The following is a 25801-nucleotide window of genomic DNA, read 5'->3' as shown; positions in this document are numbered from 1 at the left end:
TCAAGACTGCATCCGCCACACCAGAGCGGTGTTTTATATATACACACACACATACATGCAGTATATAAACATTTTTGATATATTGACCAAACTTAGGTGTGATATATTTTGTTTGTGTTTGTGTGTGTGTGTGTGTGTTTTCTTTAAAAAGATGTACTATATACAATAAGCATTTTCTGTAACTACATGCACTGACACAGTGTTCTCCATTTTTTGATGTAGTGTCTGATGAATGATCTGTAGTGCGTGTAGTATTAACTAATATGTGTATGATTTCAAAGCCTTGTTTGATGTTGACTACAAGTTAAATGGTTTAAGTGATTGTTTGATATTGCCAGAAGAGCCAGGGGTTCTGTGATTGTAGTTTGAAGATTTGGATTTGTGTTTAAGGTTTTAAGAAAGAGCGATGCTTTCAAGAAATGTGTTTTAGCAATTCAGAAAAACTGTAAAAATTATGTCCCACATATACAGTATATACCCATATGTGTATAAAATAAAGGTTAAGAGAGGTGAGGCAAAAGAAAAGACAGGGAGAGCAAAATAACTATATACATTGACATTTAAAATTGTTTAAAATGTTTTTAAAGTATTTGTTTCCATTTAAAATGTATTTAAGAGCTTGTCCAAATAAACCTCCTCTATGTTGCCAATTTCTTTGATGAAGACATTTATACAGCATTCAGAAAGAAGTGAGTTAAAAAGTACAGTAATCTGAGGCGGGTTGAGAATAGGACACACAAGTTTAAATAGCTGTTTAAGATTAAAAGGAAAACAGCAGACAGGATTATGTATACACTGTGGAGAAGTGGAAAGTGTAGAACATGTAACACTTGAAAAGACTCTAGGAAAGAACTAGAGAAGGCATCGAATAATGGATTGAATTTAAAAAACCTATTGAGTCTGCCTGGCACACATTCTATAATTAAGACTGTCATGAACTTTCTGAAAGAAACTCAGCTTGTAAACAGGATTTAGGTTGTTGTTACATATATATATATATATATTAACACAGTAGCTAGTGGCGGTAGTGCACTTTGTTTGCAAACTGGCAATAAAAAACAGAGAAGAAGAAAAACGAAGAAGAAGTTGTTCTTTGATGACTTTAGTACCATGGACAGCAATCGTTGCAGGCTGTCTCAATAGAAACATGTAATTTGTAGACAGTCCCTCAGATGAGCGATGACGTCACGACAGTCCATAGAGGTGAGCGTGTTTATCAGCTTCTTGAAAACGTCGAGTTCGACAGAAACGTGTGTTCTGATATGTGCTCATAATAGTCGGCAGTGATACGATTCATCGCACAGACCGGTTATATATATGTCGCACTGTACAGCCCTGTTAACTCATAACTTTTTCAAAATTTTTCTCAATTTAAATAATTCATCATTTATGTTAGTAATATTTTGCTACAATTGTTTTTTTTTTTTATAAAAAATTTAGCAAACGTTATATGTTGACAATACTGCAATGGTAACGAGAGAAGAACGTGATCTGACCACATGATGTATGATTAACCGCTCTCGTGTGACGCTGTATGAATGTAAAACTTGTATATAGGCTGTGTCCGAAGCCTGGAAAATGCTGCCCTCGGAGGTTCGGAGGACACATTTCAAGGCTTCAATGCACGTCAATGTTAGCTTCTCTGTCAGAGAACTGAAGGTAGCCATAGGAAAAAGCCGACTCTATGTCATACCTCTGGCTGAGATTGATCAGGTACGTCTTGTGTTGGTACTGTAGTCCCTAACATGTGTTTGCTCTTATGAAAGGTCCAATGTTGGCAATGTTTCTGTAGGAATCGGGATCTGATGCCATGACGAAATAAGACATTCATACATCACCGAGGTAATTAAGAGAAGTTTATTTATAATTGATAAGCAGTTGACGGGGTTATTTTGCAGAATATGAGTTACTTGAGAAATGAACTACATCGTAAAAAAACAGCCAATGACTAATCTACGGCTGCCAAACAAAAACAGTGAAATTGTACCTCTAGTAAAATAAAGTGCAAAAAACCTTAACAGAAATTGTTCCTAAATGTTTTACAGAAAAAGTTATTTTACAGATATATCCTTCTTGAATGATTACGACCAGACACCTTCACTGTGAAAAAGTGACTGTCAGCAATGGCTGCCAAACAAAAAGTAAAATGAATGTTAAAGTAGCCTAATTTCAATAAAGCGCAATTTTTTTTTTCATGAAACAGTTTTTTTTAATAGGCATTCCCTGAATTATTACTACCAAATGAAGGTATTTTGATTGTACTAATTTAGGAAATACCTGTAAAATAAGTTTTTTTTTTTTTTGGTTTATTTTTTTACAATGAAGGTATTTGATTGTTATTGTATTGAGTTTTGAGTACAAATTAAAATAAAAGAAAACGACTGTAAAAAGATGGGTTATTTTCCATAAATTAGGATTTTTGCTTTTACGGGGTACTCCTTTCTAAACTTAATTTGTAATTTTTTTTTCAGACCGTTGAGGAACGTAGGGCAATGTGCCAACTACAAGATCAGGAATATAGTGCTTCATTGTTGGCAGACAGAGAAAAGGTATGTTTTTATAAGGTACATTTAATAAAGGGTTAGTTCACCCAAAAATGAAATTTCAGTCATTAATTACTCACCCTTATGTTGTTCCAAACCCCTAAGACCTTCGTTCATCTTCAGAACACAAATTAAGATTTTTAATGAAATCCGAGAGCTCTCTGATCCCGCCATAGATAGCAATGTAACTGCAACTTTAGTAGTACACATATGTACATATTTAGTAGTACATTTGATATACAGTATGTAGTGGTACATATATCGTTAAAACAGTCCATGTGACTGCAGTGGTAGTGTAGACAGCACAGGTCTTCAGAGTTTTATGTCAGAATGCTGGCTGGCTCACTATTGGCTGGATTCTGCATCAGCCTCACAAGCATGCATCGTGGCACAAAACTCAGAAGCAATGCGCTGTTTACTCTGTGGATAGCGTAGCAAGATGAAATGGAGTAGAAGAGATTATTGAATAAAGTAGTTTTTTTTTTCATAAAGTATCCTCGTCGCTTCATAAGATTATGGTTGAACCACTGCAGTAACATGGACCATTTTAACAATGTCTTTACTGCCTTTCTGGGACTTGAAAGTTGCAGTAACCAAACTGTGTGGATGGATGAGAAAGCTCTCGGATTTCATCAAAAATATCTTAATTTGAGTAATAATGACATAACTTTCATTTTTAGGTGAACTAACCCTTTTAGTTAGGAATTCATTTAAAAGAATACATTATCAACTAAATTTCCTACATTAGGAGATGAGACGCCAACAACTTCAGGCTCAGGAGGAAAGACGCCTAAAGGTAACTGCTTCCTTAAACTTTGTAATTCAGTCTTAAATTTAATTGTTATATTTAATTGTCTTAAAGCTGTCAAATATAATAATTGATTTGTTAAAGGCAATTCATGAACGACGACAGAGGATGGCTTCTGTCCCAGAGCCTTCAGATGGTGTCCCTCTAAGGTTTAAATTTCCGAATGGACAGATGAAAAGCAGAAAATTTAGGATGTCAGAATCAGTTCAGGTAATGTCATACTATGATGTTTTGTTTATGGTACTTCAAGGGTTAGTTCACCCAAAATTTAAAATTCTGTCATTTATTACTCACCCTCATGTCGTTCCAAACCTGTAAGACCTTCGTTCATCTTCAGAATACAAATTAAGATATTTTTGATAAAATCTGAAAGCTTTCTGAACCATCTATAGGCAGCAAAGTAATTGCAACTTTCAAAGCCCAGAAAGGTAGTACAGACAGTTCAGCCTTTATTTAACAATTTCTTCTGGTTTGTAGGGCTTGGTATCGAATTTGATACTTTTTAGGTACCGACCGAATTGCCTCGATATTATTGAGTATCGAAAATTGCCTTATCATTCAGCACCAAATTTCGATACCTCCGAAGGGAGCTGGGGAGAGGAGGCGGAGAAATGCTGTTGCGGTCTCGTGACATTGAGCAATGTAATAAAGTTGCACTACACGGTTATTTATATCTAAATATATAAAACTATGCACACAAGAGAGACCCTGTGTGCGAGAGAGCAAGTGAATCAACGGTTTCACTTTCAGTTTCTCCGAAAAGGACGGGTGAGAGTACCGGCTGTTTATGCGAGCTGCCCTTTCACTACAGTCACTCCAGATACTGTGAACAGCAGAACAGAAGTGCCTGCACAAACAGTGATTTGCAGAGCGATTTAAAAAAATAAATAAAAATGAACTCACTGCTGTGTGTTAGTTATTCTTATATTATTCGTTATTCTCCACATATAGCACGTTCTGATCCCTAAATACCTTTTGTATTCTGACAAGTGCCCTTGTTGTTTGTGTACAGAAACCGACGAGTCCGTTTTCGCGTTTACTACATTTGTACAATGTAAACTCAACGGGTATGAAATAAGATCAGTAAGAGAAAAACTGTTAATGAAAAGACAAGCAATGCACTGCGACAGATTAGTTGGGAAATATTTATTTAAAATGCACATTTGCACAAATATATTTATAGGAACATTTCAGCAGGTAGAAGATCGATGTAAACGTCCTCTGTTTTGAAATGCATAGGCATATTACACACAAACTTACTATTGCATATCATTTTAGAAGAACCTTCATCCCGCTGATTCAGTCTCACCCATGCTTTCCTCAATTCTTTCTTTTTTGTTGTGAAACTGTGAAATCTGAGGAAAGGGTGTCGTTGTTTAGAATTACAGTTCCTAGATAAACCGAGGTCTTATGGGTTTGGATCCACATGAGGGTGAGTAATTAATGACAGAATTTTCATTTTTGAGTGAACTAACCTTTTAAACATCCCTGCAAACGTGTTACCTTTAATCTTGAACCTTCATCCCGCTGATTCAGTCTCACCCATGCTTTCCTCAATTCTTTCTTTTTTGTTGTGAAACTGTGAAATCTGAGGAAAGGGTGTCGTTGTTTAGAATTACAGTTCCTAGATAAACCGAGGTCTTATGGGTTTGGATCCACATGAGGGTGAGTAATTAATGACAGAATTTTCATTTTTGAGTGAACTAACCTTTTAAACATCCCTGCAAACGTGTTACCTTTAGGTGAAATTCACCAATCTGTCATTGAAATTAAATAAAACTATTGATTCAAATACATTTTTAGAGAAATTGAAAGACTATTGTTTTTATTATTAGAGTTGATCTCCCCACCCTTCTCGCAACGTGCTTGATACAGTTCAATCCTCAGCACACAGCAAGGGTTGGGAATATTAATGTTCTTTGATTGAATATACATATTTAAATTAGCATTTTAATAAACAACAGTATTCCATAAAAAACAAGAATTTTTTCTACTTTTTTTCCAATTTATTTTCCCCCAGACATTGTTTGATTTTGTTGGACAAGATGATTCATCTACTGAGGATTTTTGCCTTAGAGAAGCCACGTCAGACATTCTGATTTACAGTACCCTGTCAGGTTCAATGAAGGACCATGACATAATGGGTTTCTCAACCCTCTATGTTCAGTGGACTCCCGCAGAGGAAGAGGTACAGTGTTTGATTTGTTATTTGCAGTGTCTCTTTCACTGATTGATTGAAAGGCAGCTGCTACCTGTCTTGATTTTGCGGTGTACTAGAATAGGTTGTCATGCATGATAGAAAAAAATACATTTTTCACATTTTACAGTTCTTCTTTCCCATCTGTCTCAAAATGCCCTGTTTAGCTCCTGTTTCGAGGAAGGCACTCCTTCCGAAATGCAGAATGTGCTGTGATTGGTCAGCTGTAGGAGTTGGGGGATTAAATATGAACATATTAATTGCATATGTTCTGTCTTAATATTGTAGAATTGAATCTTCAGCCGATTTAAGTAAATTCACAAATTTCAAAAATCAATGTTCTAAATGTTAATGATGTTATGTTGTCTTTGTTCACCCAAAAATGAAAATGCCATTTAACAAAAATGAATAAGACGAGGCATGGCATACACCACATGCTGTATTATATACAGACTAATAAATTACAGAACGTTTAGCAATCACTGAGGAATCAAACAAATAAAAAAGAGAGCCTCCATAGCATAACGTGAACAGTAAAGATAAGCTTTTCAAAATGAAAACAAAAAGAAAAGTAAAACTAAACATGCTGCCGGTGAGTGCTTGCATGTTTTCCCCCCCACAAGAATACCAACATGTTCACCTTCTCTTGTTTAAGAAGCGGTCTTTTACTTGACTTTAGCATGAAACCCATCCATCGTTTCATTCACCACCATTTCTGCTGCACGCAGCTCGCGCTCGTGCTGACACGGCAGTATAAGCCAGGCTCTACACTCCATAAGTGCTGCGCAGCTCAAACGAGTCGCGCGGTTTCGTTTGCCGTTTGATGTTTCTCACATGCAACAGAAATGAGAGCGCTTACGAGGATAAATAAACACTGTCCAGCACAGGGCTCCAGAGTGCGACCAAATGCTGTTTAAAATGTCGAAATTAAAATGAGATTCTCGGTGGCTGGGTGCTCCCTCTGGCCTGGAACTAACATTAATTTATAAATAATTGGAAATTAAAGGCTTTAGATTTCCGAGAAACGCGCCTGGACTGCAGCAGTGAAGCGAGAAGCAGAATAGCAGCTCGCAGCTCGTGGATCTAACAGTTTTCTGTTTTAATATTCTTGATATTTATTCCTGTGATGCGCAGCTGAATTTTCATCAGCCTTTACTCCAGTCTTAAGTGTCACATGATCCTTCAGAGACCACTGTAATGTGCTGATTTGATGCTTGGTTATTGTCAGTGCTGGAAACAACTGTGCTGCTTAATATTTGTTTTCTGGAACCTGTGACACTTTATACAGGATTGATTGAATCCTGGCAGGGTTTTTCAAAATATAGAAATCTTTCCTAACAGTATGTCTTCATTATCACTTTTTTAAATAAATGTAACATCCTTGCTGAATAAATGTATTAATATTACAATACAAAAAACTGACCCCAAACTTTTGAACAGTATACCATGTTGTTACAAAACGTTTTTATTTTAAATAAATCCTGGGTTTTTTTATTCTTAAAATTGTGTTTCCAGCTCTGATAATAAATCGGCATATTATACTGATTTCTGAAGATCATGTGACACTGAAGACTGGAGTAATGATGCTGAAAATACAGCTGCACATAAATACAGAAATACATTACAGTTTAAAGCATATTAACCTGTTTAATCCCACATTTTTCTCAGACGTGAAAATATCCAAATGATGTGTCATTAGTATTCCTTTGAAATATCAAGAATTAATTTTTACATTTTTTTGGGAAAAGTGTTTACTCATTCTATGACCACACTCAACAAAACTGAATATATGTGAATTCATATATTAATACTAGACACCCTAAAAATAATGTGTACCAAAAGTCTTTGTCATATCTTTGTTAACATACTTTACTATAGCCTTTCATTTTGCAGCTTTGATGCAGCCATCATCTTCTCAAGATGCAAACAAGAAATAAACTGCTCTGGTCGTGTGACAATTTGCACTAACCATCTGACACTGCACATATTTAATTGACACCATTTATTTTTTCCATATTTGCATGAAGTGCACCAAAACATTAATCAGTAAGTTTTTTTAGAGCTTTATAAATGAAAACCTTTTTTTACGGTCACTATTGTGACCAGTGGGATTAAATGGGTTAAAATAGGAAACCATTATTTTAAATTGTAATAAAATTTCTAAATATTACTGTTTTTGTCTGTATTTTTGATCAATTCAGTGCAGGTTTGATGAGCATAGGAGAATTCTGTCAAAAACATTAAAAACAGTAATAGTGCCCACACTTTTGACCAGTACTTCTGTATGTGTATGAGCGTTTACAGTAAATGTGCATTAAAAAAAACATACATACCCACATATATACTGTATGTAGTGTGTGTGCGCTTTTATTAATCTGCATGTAGGCTATACTTTTATCTTTTAAAAAAACTAATACAGGTTTATGCAAAACACCGCAGCCAGCATTGAATTGCAGTCAGCTTGTTATGGCTCAGATAGAGCATTCCAATGCTTTCTCGCACTGTTCCACAGCAACACACTTGTCCAAACTAAGCACACATTTTAAAACAAATGAAATCAGTAATAATGGCATTTATTGCTTAGTATCCTAGCATTCATTTAGCGTTGTAATATACATATACAAAATTGGATATTATTTTCGTTGACAAGGAGGTTGTGTCTGAAGTCTGAAATATTTCAGATTATTAATGAAGGCAATACAGCATGCTAAAATCTTTGAGGGGCCTGAACAACGTAGGCACTTAACCCTTGATACACATGGTAAGTATTTAAAACAACTGTTACTATTGTAAGTAGGGCTGTATATTTGAAAAAAATGACATTGGGATATTTGGTACAAATATCCCAATGTCATTTGGCCGGACGGCCAGCTCTAGGAAGGGTTCTGGTCGTCCCAAACATCTTCCATTTAAGGATTATGGAGGCCACTGTGCTCTTAGGAACCTTAAGTGCAGCAGAAATGTTTTTGTAACCTTGGCCAGATCTGTGCCTTGCCACAATTCTGTCTCTGAGCTCTTCAGGCAGTTCCTTTGACCTCATGATTCTCATTTGCTCTGACATGCACTGTGAGCTGTAAGGTCTTATATAGACAGGTGTGTGGCTTTCCTAATCAAGTCCAATCAGTATAATCAAACACAGCTGGACTCAAATGAAGGTGTAGAACCATCTCAAGGATGATCAGAAGAAATGGACAGCACCTGAGTTAAATATATGAGTGTCACAGCAAAGGGTCTGAATACTTAGGACCACATGATATTTCAGTTTTTCTTTTTTAATAAATCTGCAAAAATGTCAACAATTCTGTGTTTTTCTGTCAATATGGGGTGCTGTGTGTACACTAATGAGGAAAAAAATTAACTTAAATGATTTTAGCAAATGGCTGCAATATAACAAAGAGTGAAAAATTTAAGGGGGTCTGAATACTTTCCATACCCACTGTATACCCATATGTCTAGGGTAGTGCCTTGTCATGCAAATTCTCCCTTGCCTATTCTCGTTGACCATTTATTTACAACTCAGGTGATTGGGCTTCCAAGTGAGACCCGAATATGTCAGTATTGACATAATGGCAAACATGGCTGAAAGAAAAGGAACTTATAATTCATGATTAGCTTTTCATGTAAAAATATCATGCAAATCTGTATTTTGTTTTCAGCTCTGGAAACAAACACAGAGCCTGTATGTACTAATACAGCCTACTATATGCATTAATTGGAAAGATGATTTCAGTGTGCGCCATTCATGGTGGTGTTGGCCCACGTTTCTTTTCCAAACGACTGTTCCTGCAGCTGTGTGGTGAAAAAACAGAACCTGCTGTATTTGATGAAGTTGAAGACCACTCCTTCAAAGAAAAACTACTCAAGGTAATCTGTTAAGACCAAAATTTCACAGACAGCATCCATTTCAAAAATCAGTTTGTTACAATACAGCTGTTGTAGGCAACCCAGTCTCATAAAAATACGTACCTCTGCGTACATTTCTGCAACACCATTTTTACGTAGCTTACTGCACGTTTCGCCGCAGTTTCAAAGAGAAATGTCCACTGAGTGGCGCTAAAACACTGGTTCAATACATCAACCCTGGCACATTTTTATTACATTGATATAGGTACGTATTGCTGTGTTTTTATTGCTGTGTTTTTATTACGTTTCTTCAGGTACGTATTGCAGCGATTCAGAATTCAAATATCCGGGGACTGTCGCTAATAGTTAATGCTCTGTCGTGTTGGAAATATGCCCTACACCAAACCCAACCCTAAACCTACCCGATACTGTTAACAAATGCAAAACTGATATAAAAACAAATTTTTTTGATGCAACCGTGCCATTTTAACTTCCTCATATGCAGATTTGAACCGTTTTGTTGAACCGTAGTTACACGGGATTCGAACCGGAGCTCCTTAACTCTCAATTACGTCTCTGTGAGCTACCGTGCAAACCTATCGTCTGAAAACCCATTGATATGAAGCTGGATATGTGTGGTGCTAACAATCAAAGGCATCAGTTTTCAAATCTCCCAGCATATTAAAAATGTCTTAAAGTCACAACATAATACTCTTCAAGTAATTGTGTGAAAATTACGCTTTATTAATCGAAACTCTGTAAATCATACTCTGTGTGAAAATAATTTAAAAGGTGTCAGAGTTTTACTGCCTCTAGTGTTCATTTTTTTTGGAAACTGCAGTGATATGTACTTATTGGTACGTATTTCGCGTCTTGCAAAAATGTGCCCCCGGGTACGTATTTGCCATGAGACCGGGTAGGTTTTAGGTTACATTCACAGTCAGTCCATTCGATTTGTGTGTCCATGCAAAAAAATAACATGAAATTTGATTTTTACAAATCCGTTTCGAGCTACATATGTGGTTTGGAATCCCATTGCATTTCTGGAAATCTGTTTCAGTCCGACTGCTCTGATCAGATTTCATGTGGTTTATGTGACTTTCTCTCGCAACGTAAAACATGAACGTCAGACATTGTTATAGGAAACATGCTGAAAGTCGCTGCAGAAACAAGGCTGTGTTGTTGCAAAGTCCCGGGCGAGCAGAAAGTAGCAATAGGCTATAACTGAGACATGTTTTGAGACCAGCGGAGATGACAGAACTGAATAAAGCCACTCATACCAGCCTCCTATGTTTCTGCTGTTGCCTCATCATAACGCAGCAGTCCAGAGCTGGGGGCTACACATTGTCATGATGTAATTAAGACAACATCTGTATTGCAAACCCCTCCATGTTGCGTTTGTTGTTGTTTTTGGCGTATACCTACCAACGTGACATCATTGCCATAGAAACCAATGCAGGTATTCCAGAAAAACGAAAAAGTGCCATGGACACACAAATAGAATCTGAACAGTTGCGATGCACAGTGTGGACATTAATAATTTTAGATCAGATTCCAATCGGATACACAATCAGATTTGGACTGACAGACGGAACGAGGCTTTTGTGTAGGCATATGCCAAAAACCACAACATGGAGGAGTTTGCGATTGAGATGTTGTCTAATTAAAACTTTACAAAATGAAAATGTGTAGCTGCCCCACTGAACTACTGCCCTGTCTAAATACCCACACTTGCGGTCTTGGCCACTTGAGAGCTTGTGTACGCGATGGGAAGTAAGTGCGCAAGACTGTCCCATGTCTTAAAAATGCCCAAGTGCAGTGCCCTTAATGCACACTAAACCCACACTATCTTAAATACTGCTTCGCAGTGGTATTCGAGGCAAAGTGTATCCCATCATGCATTATGTTCAGGAACTCGCATGCCCTGAAATCGCGAGATATCAAGGTAAACATTCAACTGTACGTTAAATTAATTATATAATACATTTAATTTGGTTGTAAAATATAAAGTGTTGCACATTTTATTGATGCAAATATGGGTAGAGTATGTGTATTTTGTTCATTTGCAACTGCTTTTATCAATTTTTAAATTGTCTTCTGTTAGTTACATAGCAACCACTGAACAGACATTTAGAAGTGTATTTTAAAATGCAAAGTATTAAATATATATTTTTTAAAGGTTCTGTAAATGCTTGCATTTTTTGCAAGACTATAAGTGTGTCCAATCGGGTAAACACGAATTCTACAAACACTTGCAGTCTTCACGCCCACTTGAACAATTGAGCCAAATACAGGAAATACGTCATGTAAGAAGACAAGTGGTCAAGTGCAAAGACCACAAGTGTGGGTATTTGGACAGGGCATGCATCTTCTGAGGCAGCGGCAGAAATGTAGGAGGCTGGTATGCACTGCTTTTTTCCATGCTGTTGTCTCTGCTGGTTTCAAAACTTTTCTCCATAATATTTTCTGCTCGTCCAGCACTTTGCAACCATACTGCCTTGTTTCTGCAGTGACTTTCAGCATGTTTCCTGTAACAACATCTGACATTTGTTTTATGTAGCGTGAGAAAGTTACATAAACCACACGAAATCGGATCAGAGCAGTCAGACTGAAATCGATTTCCAAACCACATATGGATGTAGCGCGAAACTGATTTGTAAAAATTGCATTTCATGTGATTTTTGTCCATTCACACTAGCTAAATATGATTAGATTTCAATCGAATATGCGCACACGTTGGATTTGGAATGACAGTCTGAACATAACCTTAGTGACTGTTTGTTTTAGATAAAGGAGGCAGAGACCGTAGAACTGGCAAACAATGCCATAAGTGAGGTGGAGGACAGCCTGAGCATAATGGGAGCCCTTCGAATTGTCAAATCGTTGCAAGAAAGAGATTGCTTGGTCCAGTCAGCCTTGGGTTTCTACACCGATGGACGTATTCGTGCTGCATTGGCACAATAAGTGATTGCCCCTCGACATTGAATATTTGCGATCAGAAATCCTGTTGTGTGGGTGGAACCCCACCTCTGGAAGTTATCACTTGAAACTAAACAATACCAAATCAGAAAGTGAGCTGATTTCCCATGTTCACAGGCCGGACTCTGCTTTTCTGTGAATGGAATCCATTAGTATGTGGTTTGCTTTCCTGATCACATCATGCACTACTGCAGATATCTTCAATCCTGCTCCTGGAGGGCCACTGTGCTGCAGAGTTTAGTTCCAACTCTAATCAAACACACTTGAATCAGCTCATCAAGCTCTTCAGGATCGTTTGAAAATACAACTGCATGTGTGCTGATTCTGAAGCAGGTTGGAACTAAACAATGCAGCACAGTGGCCCTCCAGAAGTAGGATTGAAGACCTCAGCACTAGAGGAACAAAACCGTTAAATCTATGATTTCTTATCGTCATGTTTGTGGTCTCTCACATTTTGAAAATCTTGTAAGTAGTGGTGGACCAATATTAGCTATATTATAAACAATACCAAGTTTGTTTTGCTTGTTTACATTAAAGTAATTTGGATTTATTGGATTTCACTTTTAATTTGAGAAGTTTCTTATTTTACGTTTTTCTTATTTGTATCTTATTTTCTTATTTTAGCAGTAGGCCTATATGATAAATAGCCTATAATAAACCAGGAAACTAGATGAGGTCAAATAAATCATGCCCATGGATTGGCAGTCTCTTTATTTGTGCTACTAGGTGAAAGTGCAATAATTCTGATGACATGTAAACAAGCACATTCTCAAAAAATGGTCATGATCTAGAGCCCTGTTATTTCCTGAGTTATTGCATGTCAAATAAGAAAGATGCGTAAAATGTCATTTCTCAGCATGAGAATGTCATGTGATAGAGAAATGTCATGAGATAAAATGAGAGAGAGAGATATAGATATATATATACACTTTTTTTAAAGGTTTGTTTTAAATGCTACCTACCTTTTGACTATTCTTGCTATAGTTTTGGAGTTATGGGTCTTTATTTTGTGTATATCACTTAAAAAAACAACTCTAGAAATGCCTTCAGGGCTTAAAGGGGTAATGATTGATATTGGGACTTTGATTCGGAAGATCCGGAAAAAGTGTGTTGTAGTGTCAAGTTGTTTGTTGTAGTTCTTGAAGTGTTTTCCCTTAAAGAGAATATCTTCCTTTTGGAGTGGACTTTGAGCTTTTTACCTTACAGGCCGTTTATATGCTCAAACAGCAACATTACGCACCAACTAAAGCTGAAAAAATTAAAAGGTGTATATATACATTATAGGATCCCTTCAATTCATAACCGACCACGTTTACATGAACACTCGCCAAGCCCAGTTGAATCAGGCATTTAATTAGGGAGACATCTAAAATGTCCAGTGCTGTGGGCAGTGGCGGCTCGTGGGTTTTAAAATAGAGGAGGCACACTAATTGTACTGGTCTGGGATCCCTGCCGATTATTATTATTATTATTATTTGCTTAACCACTTTAAAATGGCTTTTTGGTTGCTTTTAGTCAGAAAACGTAAAGAAAACGACACACATACAGCAAGATAATATAATTTCACTTACCTGGTCTATCACTTGAAGCAAACATCCATCCCTTCTTAAAAGTCTGTGTTAAAAGAGAGCTGCTGTTGCGCCGTTTAATTAAGCCGACTGCTGTAGCCTATATCCAGCTTAGGCTGTTTTCCCTGAATTTGTATATATACTGTTTGAATGACAGCTTGGTAAATCTGTTGGCGATCAAATATTCAATATCGCTACTCATAAGTAACTTGGTATATTATCAGTGCAGCGGGAGACGTTCAAACTAATATCAAGTAATTTACGTCTCTAATGATTGGTTGATATACCAGAGGGGAGGCTAGCCTCCCTTGCGAGGTTTCTTTTCTCAACACTCCTCAGCGCTGAAAGTGAACACTCGATGCTGATTGGCTAATTTTTTTTACCAACGGAGGCACGAGAGCTCAGTTCTCCCCCAGCCTCCCCCTCCTCTTCTCTATCATTAGCGGTTGAATTACATCAGCCGATTCGGCACATTCGCGATAGAAAAGTGGCGATTTCACGTTATGGTATTACAACTGTGAAATTACAAACAAAATATACACATTCTGAGACATGAACGGAAATGAATTGTGAATTTTATTAACATTAAATCGTCCTCCTCCCATTTTCCCCTCAAAATTATGCCTCCCCTGACGAGCCGCCACTGGCTGTGGGTAGACTACCAGGGTTGGGAACCACTGCTATATGGAATTATTTATATAAAATAATTATATTACAATTACTCCCCTCTCTTCCAAGAGCATTACTTTGCTTTTTTTTTTTTAGTAAAGTTACCGCGTCCACGTTATTTTTTTTATTTTATTTTTTTATAGGTTTGAGGATGGGTTACAAACCCTGGGTCCGCTTGGGGAAATCAAGAGTCAACCTCATGTTTTTGAAGACCTTTTAACTAACCTTGAAAAGCCACTTCAGGCCAAAGATTTGTCGTCTTTGTTTGAAGTATGTTTCTCACCAGTGGGAAGCAACAGACAGCAACAGGAAAACCAGACCATTTGCTTCTGGAGGGACTGGCTTATAGATGTTGAAGGTATGCATCACATTAGAATGGACCTTCATTACAAGACAAAGCAATGCAGATGAGTTGAAAGGCAAGGACGAAGATACCACAGCAAGTGCAATTATAAAGAAAGTGAAAACTGCTTTAAATTCTGATGTGAATTTTGATTCGGTTGATGCCTTTTTTCATCTATTGGGATTAATCAAACTATGTTTGAAAAAGCATACAATGAATGTTCCAAAAAGAAAAGTATTGTCTTGAAAAGAAATCCAAAAGATGTTTGGGTAAATCAGTATAACAGAGATTTACTGCATGCTTGGCAAGGGAATATGGATATTCAGTATGTTACAGATGCTTTTTCTGTAGTGGTCTACATAGTTAGTTACATTACAAAAGCAGAACAAGAAATGGGACTTCTGCTTCAGCGTGCACAAAATGAAGCAATGAATGGAAATCTTGAAGCTAAAGCATCATTAAAACAGCTGGAAAGTATCTATCTGCACAACAGAGAAATTTCTGCTCAAGAGGCAGTGTACAGGCTGACAGGCATTCATTTGAAGGAATGTTCCCGTAAAGTACAATTTATTTTAATAGGACAAAATCCTGTAAAGATGAGTTTGCCTTTGCATATGCTCCAAAACAAAGTGGAAAATGACCAGTTGAAAGCAATTTTTGGATGACAAGTGTCATTGACAGGTACAAGAACAGACCAGAGAAAGAACCTCTAGAAATTCTATGTCTTGCCAGTTTTTGTTCTGAGTACAGAGTTCTGGCAAAATCACAGATTTCCTCACAAAACCAAACTGCAGAAAATGAAATAATTACACTCAATAACAACAATGGTCATGTAAAACGGAGGACACGGACTGAACCTGCAGTAGTGAGGTATCCAAGGTTTTCCCCCACAAAAGATCCAGAAAAATATTATCATTCATTGTTGCAACTTTTCTTACCACATTATGATGACTCTGATCTGAAGCCTCGCAAGTATGACACATATGAGGAGTTCTACAACAGTGGTGTCATAAAAATTGGTTGTGAAGTGAAACAAGTCAAATCAATTGTTGATGGCAACAGAGCTTTTTTTGAAAAGGAAAGTGATAAAATAGAACAAGCTAAACCGCTTTTGGCGCAGGATATTGATTTAGAAGATGTATGGGCCCAGATATGTCCTGAAACCGAAAAACAGCATGATGAGTGCATAGAACTGATGAAGGATAAACTATTGGTTGATGAAGATGGCAGTCAAGAACTTATTCCAGATCTTACAGCAAACCCTCAAACTGTGTGTACCATTGAAACGAACCACACTACAATGCCTAGAGACGAGGCATTGCATTTACTAAGGTCATTAAACGATGAACAATCTGCTGTGTTCTACAAAGTGCGAAAGTGCTGTCTACAGAAAGTACTTGGACAAAACCCTGAACCATTTCGATTATTTCTTACTGGTGGAGCAGGTACAGGGAAAAGTCATCTAATTAAAGCAATACAATATGAATCTTGCAGACTGTTATCACAGCTTTCTGAGAATCCTGATGACATTACTGTACTTTTGACAGCTTCAACTGGAGTCGCTAGCTTTGGCATTGGAGGGGGAACTATACATAATAAACTTAAAATTGGTGCAAATGTCAGACTGCCATATCAGCCTCTTGGCGATGATAAAATAAACTCGTTATGCACAAAATTGGGTACTTTGCAAATTTTGATTATTGATGAAGTGTCTATGGATGACCATCGTCTTTTGTCATACATTCATGGAAGGCTGCGACAAATAAAACAAACTGGTGACTACTCTGTCTTTTGGAAAAGTCAGTATTCTTTGTGTTGGGGATTTCTATCAACTTCCTCCCGTAAAAGGAACTGCTCTCTATGCTGATACAAAAGGAGTGAACCTATGGGAGAATAACTTTGAACTTGCTGAATTAACTAAAGTTGTTCGACAACAAGATCCAAGTTTTGCTGAAATGTTAAATCGTCTGAGAGTACGTAAGAAAAAGGAATGTCTTACCACTAATGACATTGCTATGTTGAAAAAATGTGAAACGGGAGAAGTGTAATGATATTCACATATTTGCTACAAATGCTGAAGTTGATAAATATAACATTGAAAGACTACATGAGTTGTAGTTCATTGGACCAGAGGCAATCAGTATAAATGCTCAAGATTATGTCAAAAATTAAAAAACTGGACGCATGGAACGTAAAGTTGGATTTCATGCAAAAGTTTTCAACTCATCTTTGTCTAAATCTGTTTCCCTGGGTATTGGAGCAAGGGTTATGCTAAAAAAAAATATTGATGTTGCTGACGGTCTGGTCAATGGAGCGTTTTGGTTCAGTTGTCCACATAAGTGAAAGTCAAAGCAATGATGATGATTTCCCATCAGCTATACATGTGGAGTTTGACAATGCAAATGTCGGTAAAATTCAGAGATCTAAAAGACCCCAGAGATTTTCCCAAAATTCAACAGTAATTGAAGTACAAGAAGACCAAGTGACAAATGGTGGTGGTATAAGGCGTCAGTTTCCTCTCAGATTGGCATGGGCATGTACAGTTCACAAAGTGCAAGGACTTACAGTAGATAAAGCAGTTGTATCACTTAAGAAAATCTTTACAGCAGGGCAAGCATATGTTGCATTGAGCCGAGTAAGATCTCTTAGTGGATTAATAATTGAGGACTTTAAAGAGTCTCCCATATTTTGTAATGACAAAATTGAGTTGGCTATGAAAGATATGTCAAAATTTCCTTTGGAAAACAACAGTTCCACTGAGTCACTTGGTAGATTCAAAATAGCACTGCTTAATGTACAAAGTCTGAAAGCTCACTTTCAGGATGTTCTTGCGCATACAGTTCTGATGAATGCTGATTGTATTTGTTTGACAGAAACATGGCTAAATGCTGATGACAAAGCACAAGAACCACAAATACCAGAATTTGTGTTCAAGCACAACCCTAGAGCTAAGTGTTACGACAACAGTACAGCTCTTTTTACTGAATTAAAACATCACAGAGGTGGTGGAGTTGGAATGTATTGTTCTGAGAAAACTGAGTGTAATATTTTAACTCCTGAGCACTGGAACTTAGAATGTTTATATTTTATAGTTCCACATGTCAATTTGACTGCTGCACTTTTGTATAGGCCCAATTCATATAAAACTGACATGTTTAGACATCAGCTATTACATGTAATTGAAGAGATAGAAAAGCATCCAGGACAGAAAATAATAATGGGAGACTTTAACGAAGACATTGTTACTTCATCTACAGTTTTGAAATTAATGGAACAACATGGATACAATCAACATGTACAAAAGCCAACCACAGAAAAGGGAACATTAATAGATCATGTTTATATGAAAGATATGGAAGGCATAAGTGTCAGTGTTGTGCAAACTTATTATAGTTTTCATCAGGCAATACTCATTTCACAGTGCGAGTACATGTGTGTGAAGATTCCGCCTGCCACTGGGTAGGGAGGCATAAGATGAGGCGGCTCCCTAGGGGAGGGGAGGCACTGGAGACTGGGTTGGCTGACACAGGGGTTGATTGGCACAGGTTTCATTTTTAAATCTTTTTAAGTTTGCATCTTTGCAACTTCTGAACATCTATTTAATTACGATTTAACCAAACTTGTTATTTTTTTTATCACTTTCTCCTCAAGTTGGGAATGGGTAATTTGTGCACATGTTGTGTTCCTTGGATATAGTAGCCATTTTTCAGGATCCCTCTCTGGAATTAAACCATGATTCCACGTTACATATGGTCACCATGTTAGGCACATAAAGTACCATTTAAAGTTTATAGGGTAGACATTTAAATGAGTCACTGCCACTGTTGAAGACATGTGATCAGCCCAAGGTTATCTGGAGTTACTAAAGCACCTGAGGTCAAGGAGACACTACAAATCCCAGACAGGTTTTGGATCTGATAACTGCATGCATTCTCAATGCAGGGGCAGGTTGTTGTTCATTGACAACTATTATGTCTGAAATTAGACGAAATTAAAATATTTTCAATATAGATTAAATTAAATGTGTTTCATAAAGTAACCATATTAATAACTTTAAAAAAAAATCTATAATCAACAAATGTTTTTTCAAAGTTCCTAATGTATATTAGCAAAGATATAAAGTTGTTGTTGTGGTTGGTTATTAAATATGTTTCTTTGCTTTGTGCTGAGCTGTGCCAATCAACCCCATAATCCATAGCTACAGGCATTGAAGAATGTACAAGACATGTAGAAATTGGTGGAAAACAGTATGGTAGTAACTGCAAATATTGTTTATATAGACATAGATATATACTCTACCAATAGAAGTCAGCATTTAAAGGTAATGATCAAAACTGCACAGCAGCAATTTACAACAAACAGAGTGACTTATTGTCCGTTTAACACTTTATGTTTTGTTGTGACTTTTGTTGTTAAACCAGTAATAATTTTTCATTTTTATTTCCATTCTATTAGCAGTAAATGATAAGATAATGTTTTTTTTTTTTTTTTTTTTTTACCATTTGACTTTTATTTTTTTTATTTTTTTTTTTGTGCAGTTATTTAAAAGTTTTGTTTAAACTTGTGTCAGCCAACCCAGGTGTCCTATTTTTTTTTAAAGCTTGAATCAGCAAGTTTCAACTATTATGCAAAACCACACCCATTAGTGCTGTGACTTTATAGCATGGCTATAGCTTGACAATCATATTGGTTCTTCAGGTTTCTAGGTTTCAAATTGCATAATTTTATTTACTTGACATTTTTAAATAACAGGCTTGTTCTAGATTTTGTATTTAGTTTGGAACCAGTTCTGCACAGATATTAAGAATGGCCTCCCACAAGCTATGCTCATGCTGTAAAGATAAATCTTTTGTCAGCAAGTAGAACTACCTGCTGAAGTTTTCTGTTTAGCAAGTGGCCATTAAGTGGTTATTTTGTAAAATCTCTCATATAAAAGGGCTTGTTAGATGAATTAACATAAAAAAACAAATGCACCATAAAGGAACATTATAATGTGATTTCCCTGAATTTGCTAAAGTCTGATTTTTTTATCAAACATTTTTCTTCAAAATTGACATTGTACAGAAAATGTTATGCTTAATACTCTGAATGTATGAAGTTCTACTAACAGCACTATATTGGTTGTCTATGATGTAGTCATTATTAATTTTGAGTAGGGCTGATTTCATTTATACATTTCAATAAATTATGATTTAAAAAACAAATGTAAGACTGTAGTGTTACTTTCACATTCCCCAGCAGAAATTTTTGTCAAGCTACAAACAATCTGGAGTTTATGGACATCTGAACTTCTCAATCTCTGTTGAAAAATATCAGCATCTCATCCTTCACCTGATTAAGAACAAATCACCTTCTCCTGTTCACACAATAAAAGAACATTTCATCTCTTACCATCTGGTATGCAACAACACAGGGGGGAAAATCTTAGTTTTCTTAATATTGCATAAAACTACATAAAACTAAATTTTGTTTTATTGTTTTGTAGGATTTCGAGGACCCTACAAGTCATTTGTCACCTCTTACTGACTATCCGATCCTGTATTTGACAAAAAACATCAACAACAACCCATCATTCTCCATGTGCTGCACATCACACAACAAAAAGAACAAAGAGTGGACTTCACTAAAATCATGTTACTAAATAGAGACTTGATGTGAGTATTTACAGTTTTTTTTTTATTAATGCTGTTTTCTTTTTTTATGTTATTGATTATTTTTTTAATTTAAAACATAATTACAAAATATTTTGTTTTTTTTACATTGTAGGAATACTGTGAGGGCATTACAAGATAATACAGGATGATACACAGATGCTACATAGTCATGACTACAAGAATACTTCCTTGAGGTCATTCACGGTAGAAACTGTTCACACCAGGAAAGTAGTACCAAAAAGAACCCATATTTATTACAGTTTGTATTTCAATGTGGATACAATGTATTTACAATGCATTTTTTTTTCCAAAATTAATTATTTGTAGGTATACTTGTAACTGCAATGTAAACAAAATTGTATTGCATTTACAAATGTATAGGCTATTTGTTTCTTATATCTACATTACAAATGTACCTAACCATTTAGTGGCAACTCTCATTGGTGTGGTTTTGCATAATTGCCAAAGCTCAAGCGTAGGACTGAAAACGTGCTGATTCAAGTTTAAGCTAGGTCAACAAAGCCATTATGTATGACCATTATTATTATATCTGTCGTGTTTTTGGGAATCCTATTTCAATGTTGATTTTGTTACATTTTCCTACGTTTATAGTTTCTGTGTTTAGTTCCTTTTTCCTGTGTTGCGTGTTTGCAGTGTTTTCACATTTGTTTCCTTGGTTAGCAATTATGTTCACTTGTGTCTAGTTTACTTCATCTTTATCTCTGTGTATTTCAACTCCTCAGTTTGTTCAGTTCATTGCTATTAATTGTCTCAGTTTGCTAAGCTGCTTAGTTTTGTTTCATTTTAATTTCTGTTGCCATTGGCAACCTTGGCTTCTCCTTTCCTTGGTTCTACTGTGGCCTGTTATGCCTCTGCTTCACCGGGGTCCTTCATCCTTCCAACTCCACCCTGGTCTGTTACCCACCTGGTTCTGCAACAGACTTCTAGGCCTATACGGCTATGCCTGCAGCCTCTGATCCTTCGGTTCCACTGGGATCCTTCATCCCACTAACTCCACCATCATTCTCATTCTCATCGTCTCCACGTCAGTCTGCACATCTTCTGGCTCCACCCTGGCTTTCTGGTTCAGCAGCATCACCCTTGTTCTCCAGCCCTCTAGCTCCATCTTAGTATCCAGCCTTCCTGACTCTGCCTTGGTCTTCCGTCTCCCTGGCTCTACCATGGGACTTCATCTGTCTGGTTCCATCAAGGTATCCAACTCTCTAATTCTTGCTGAACAAAAAAAAAATCATCTTCACATAGACTGTTGAATGCGCATGTTTTTATTATTTATAAATACTCTTTTACTTATGTTTTTCATATGCATATTATCTGTTAATATTCTTACCATTGCATAAAATCACAATAAACTACAATATATATTTTTTTTATTGTGTTGTAGGACTATGACGAAACTACAGGTCATCTGCTATACTGCTCCATTTTGATGTCCAGCATTCCTGAATTTGACTTGGTGTTCTTTCTCCTTGGCTGCATTCTGGTCTGCATCATGTAAGGCTTCAGCGTGGATCTTCAACCCTCTAGCGTCATCGAGGCATCCCTGTCTGCCATTCTTACTCAACAAAAACAACTTCACAGAGACAAATAAATATATTGTAAATATACATGTTTTTTATACATGTAAATATATTGACTATTTATAAATGCTGTTCATATGTACAGTATGTTATTAGTTAATATGCTTAAACATGGCATAAAACTATACGATAAATAACAATATTTTGTTTTATTGTGTTGTAGGACTATGAGGACAATACACATCATCTGTCATCTTCTAGTTTAAAACAACTATGTCTGCACCTTCCAATTCTTCAGCACCACCGGGGTGCTTTATTCCTCCAACTTGACCATCTTCGTCAATCCCACCCGCTCCACCTTATTCTGCAGATCTTCCGTCTCCACCTTGGCCCTCCGGTCCAGTGGCATTACACTAGTTCTTCAGCAGTTTGACACCATCTTGGTCTCCAACCTTCCTGATTTTGCCTTGGTCTTCTATCTACCCAATTCATCCTAGTTTGCAGCATCTAAGGCTCTACAGTGGATCTCCATCTATGCAACTCCATCAAAGCATCCCACTCTCCCAGTTTTGTTCTCATTTGTTTCATCCGTTGTCCATCATGGTCACCTGTGTTTGGTGTATTCATTTTTATTTCTATGCATTTATAAAAAAAAATTCCAGTTCATTATCAGTGTCTTGGCTTTGCTAAGCTATTTCATTTTGTGTTGGTTTCTATTGCTTGTGCTTTAAATAATGTTCCATGTATTGGATTAATAAAAGGACTGTTTACCAAGCTTTTGCTCCACTTGCTGGCCTGGATGTTACAATACCCTTGAGCAAAGCATTTAAGAAGGGTCACATACAGGTGCTTTGTATCTGAAACTGTGTATTATTAAATAATTTTGCTTTAAAACATAAACTGACAGTCTATTTACAATGTGCATTTTTAAAAATGCATTTAAATTTTTATTTTTTTAGAGACACATTGTACTTAATGTCAAATCAATCAATGAATGCCTCTACAGATTGATAATACAAATGTATTTTCTTTATTATTCTGATTTAATAATAATTTAAACAGTTCTTAAATACTTATTGTCAATCAATTCTAAGAAATCTGTCATTAGTTTATATGATTTATGAAAAGGTTTGTTTTTTTAGTATTCCTTTTGCCTTTGAAATTGTATTCTCTTTTCAAAATTGAATGTTGATTGGACAAATGTTGTAACAACAACATAACTTTTAAATAAAATAAAATGGTAAATGCCTGAAAAAAACATAAGGAGTATTAGGGGATGTTGTCATCAAATTGATAAGGTGAGACAGTAATTACAGTGAAACATTAAACAGCAGATTCATACCAATAATATTTTGCATTGAAAGATTGTCTCTGCATGCAAGCCACAAACAAACAGAAACATTCAGGATCACAAATACTGGTAATTCAGTCCTGTGATTGATTAATTTGTTTATATAGTTGTTATATTACCACAGCAACTATAGAATTACCACAACAAATTAATTCAAGTCCTTTACTATAGTATGGTTCAAAAACACTATAGTATTTACTATAAATTACGATAGTATTTTTAAATAGTAATATTTTGTTATGAGGGGTCTAAGTACCACAGTTGAATAAAATCCCTAATGAATTTATGATGCTAGCTGGAAGTCTTAAACTATCACCCATTTTGACTGAAAGATAAAGGCTGTGATATTAATGTTTCCCACTAGAGGGAGCCACAAGATAAGGAATCTTTTAGGCCCAATGTTTTTTTCCCATATTAATTAAAATAGAAATAAATGCATATGTCTAATTCATTTGTATGGCAATATTACTTTATTTATAATTAGTGTACATAAAATCTTCCAATGCTCATAGATCACTAAATGTTTAAGCTTCACAGACGCCAATACAACATATTTCAAGTTTACAGATATAATTAAATATATTGCTCTCCGTTTAAAATGAATAGACAATTTTATTTGTATTTTTCAAAGTTATATATATTATAACATGTATATAAAGACACATATTTTATATTGTGGTATAAATAATAAAACAGACACAGAGAAATAAGTTTGGATACGCATATTATAGACATAAATATAAATTAAAAGGACCTAAAGATATATGCTTCAGAAAGTTTTGAGCTGCACATGACATTCATTTGAAACTGACCTGTGACATCCTTTGACATATGATTCATCTTAATTTAAATGTAGAATATAAGCCACATATTTTTACTCCACATATGCCTATATTATGATCACATGCCTTACAACAGTAAACATAATTTTTTACATCACATCATAAACATGTAAATGGCAACACTATAACACATCCAAAATGTACAACACTGATGCTCACATACATACTTCAGTAGAAAAAATGCTAAACTGCTCTGGGTGTGTCTTCACGTTGTGTGTGTTCACTACAGTCGGCAAATGATCATTTTAGTAGCGCTCTGCTCTGTTGTAATTGACATTTCATGTTGTTTACATTTTAAAAAGTGTTTACTTTCCAGTAAATAGCAGAAATCTTCCATAAAACCATGGCACATACTCCATGTTATCTCTATTATGTTTAGTGATTTTTACCTATTAAAATTTTTTTTTTTCAAAATTACCATACTTCCTCCCAAACCTGCACAAATGCAGAGTCAAGTTACCTTCGGTTATATAACACTTTATATGATACAAATTGTTTCAAAGCAGCTTCACAGTGAAATATAATTCACAGGAAAATAATTCAGTGATGCAAACAGAGTTCATTTGAGTCTGATTCAGTTCAGTTTTGATTCAGAAAAATCATAAATACAACCACTAGTAAGTTTCATTGCTAGAGGCTAATGCAATCAAAAGTTATTAGCATTTTTATGAATGTAATTATTAATGGTTAATGAATGGTTTATTACTCTTGACCAATAGGTGGTGCTGTTACCAAATTGATGTGGCATGATCAGTGTGAGGTGACAATGGCACATACAAAGTTTGGTGCAAATATGTCAAAGTTTCGCAGAGATACAGCCTCAGATGCATTTTGGCATCTTTCCAGCAAATTCGTTGATGCGCTAAATGAAAACCGTTTCGTATATCGACACGAAATCCATAACTTTTTGCCAGCTTGGTCTGAAGATGATCCGAGTCAAATTTGGTGAAAATTGGAATAACGGTCTAGGAGGAGTTCGAAAAAGTAGGTTTTCAACATGAATCAAAATGGCGGACAGGAAGTTCAGCCAATTATGGCATAACTGGTATCGATGATTTCGGCATGAGCCAAGGAATCTATCAACATCAGGTTCATTACAATATCCCAATTTATTCAAACGTTATTAGCATTTTTGTAAATTGCTTAACAACTTTTGACCACAAGGTGGTGCTGCACCCAAAATTTAGTGTACCATCAGGGCACGGTGCCGAAGACGCATATCGATTTTCGTAATAACAAAGTCTAAGCATTCTTAAAATATTGAATTTTTTTGTCTAAATTCAAAATGGCCGACGCCCAAAATGGCTGACATGGAAAAATTTGGTATGGTTCAACTCGGCATGATGCACCGGATCTAAAGAGACCGGTTTTGTGATTTTTGGCAAAATGGAGCATCAGACCAAACGCAACAATGAGTAATAAAAGCAATTTTAGGATGATTGTAATTGAAATGGCTGAAAAACATA

The 25801-nt window shown here is 36.0% G+C and overlaps 1 protein-coding gene across 1 annotated transcript; it reads left to right on the top strand.

The window, feature by feature from the left end:
• The first annotated feature begins 1817 nt into the window (after nucleotides 1-1817).
• LOC107573517 (FAS-associated factor 2-like) lies at nucleotides 1818-14840 on the top strand. The gene is made up of 5 exons (XM_016259951.1): nucleotides 1818-1842; nucleotides 2472-2549; nucleotides 3292-3339; nucleotides 3436-3561; nucleotides 14751-14840. Exons 2-5 carry the CDS (start codon nucleotides 2493-2495, stop codon nucleotides 14754-14756), a joined length of 237 nt encoding a protein of 78 aa, XP_016115437.1. The 5' UTR covers nucleotides 1818-1842; nucleotides 2472-2492; the 3' UTR covers nucleotides 14757-14840.
• Nucleotides 14841-25801: the final 10961 nt, after the last annotated feature.

The sequence above is a fragment of the Sinocyclocheilus grahami genome, unplaced genomic scaffold (assembly GCF_001515645.1).
Source record: "Sinocyclocheilus grahami isolate Dianchi unplaced genomic scaffold, SAMN03320097.WGS_v1.1 scaffold1965.1, whole genome shotgun sequence".
Taxonomy (NCBI): Eukaryota; Metazoa; Chordata; class Actinopteri; order Cypriniformes; family Cyprinidae; genus Sinocyclocheilus; species Sinocyclocheilus grahami.
This window is presented reverse-complemented; position numbering and strand designations above follow the sequence as displayed.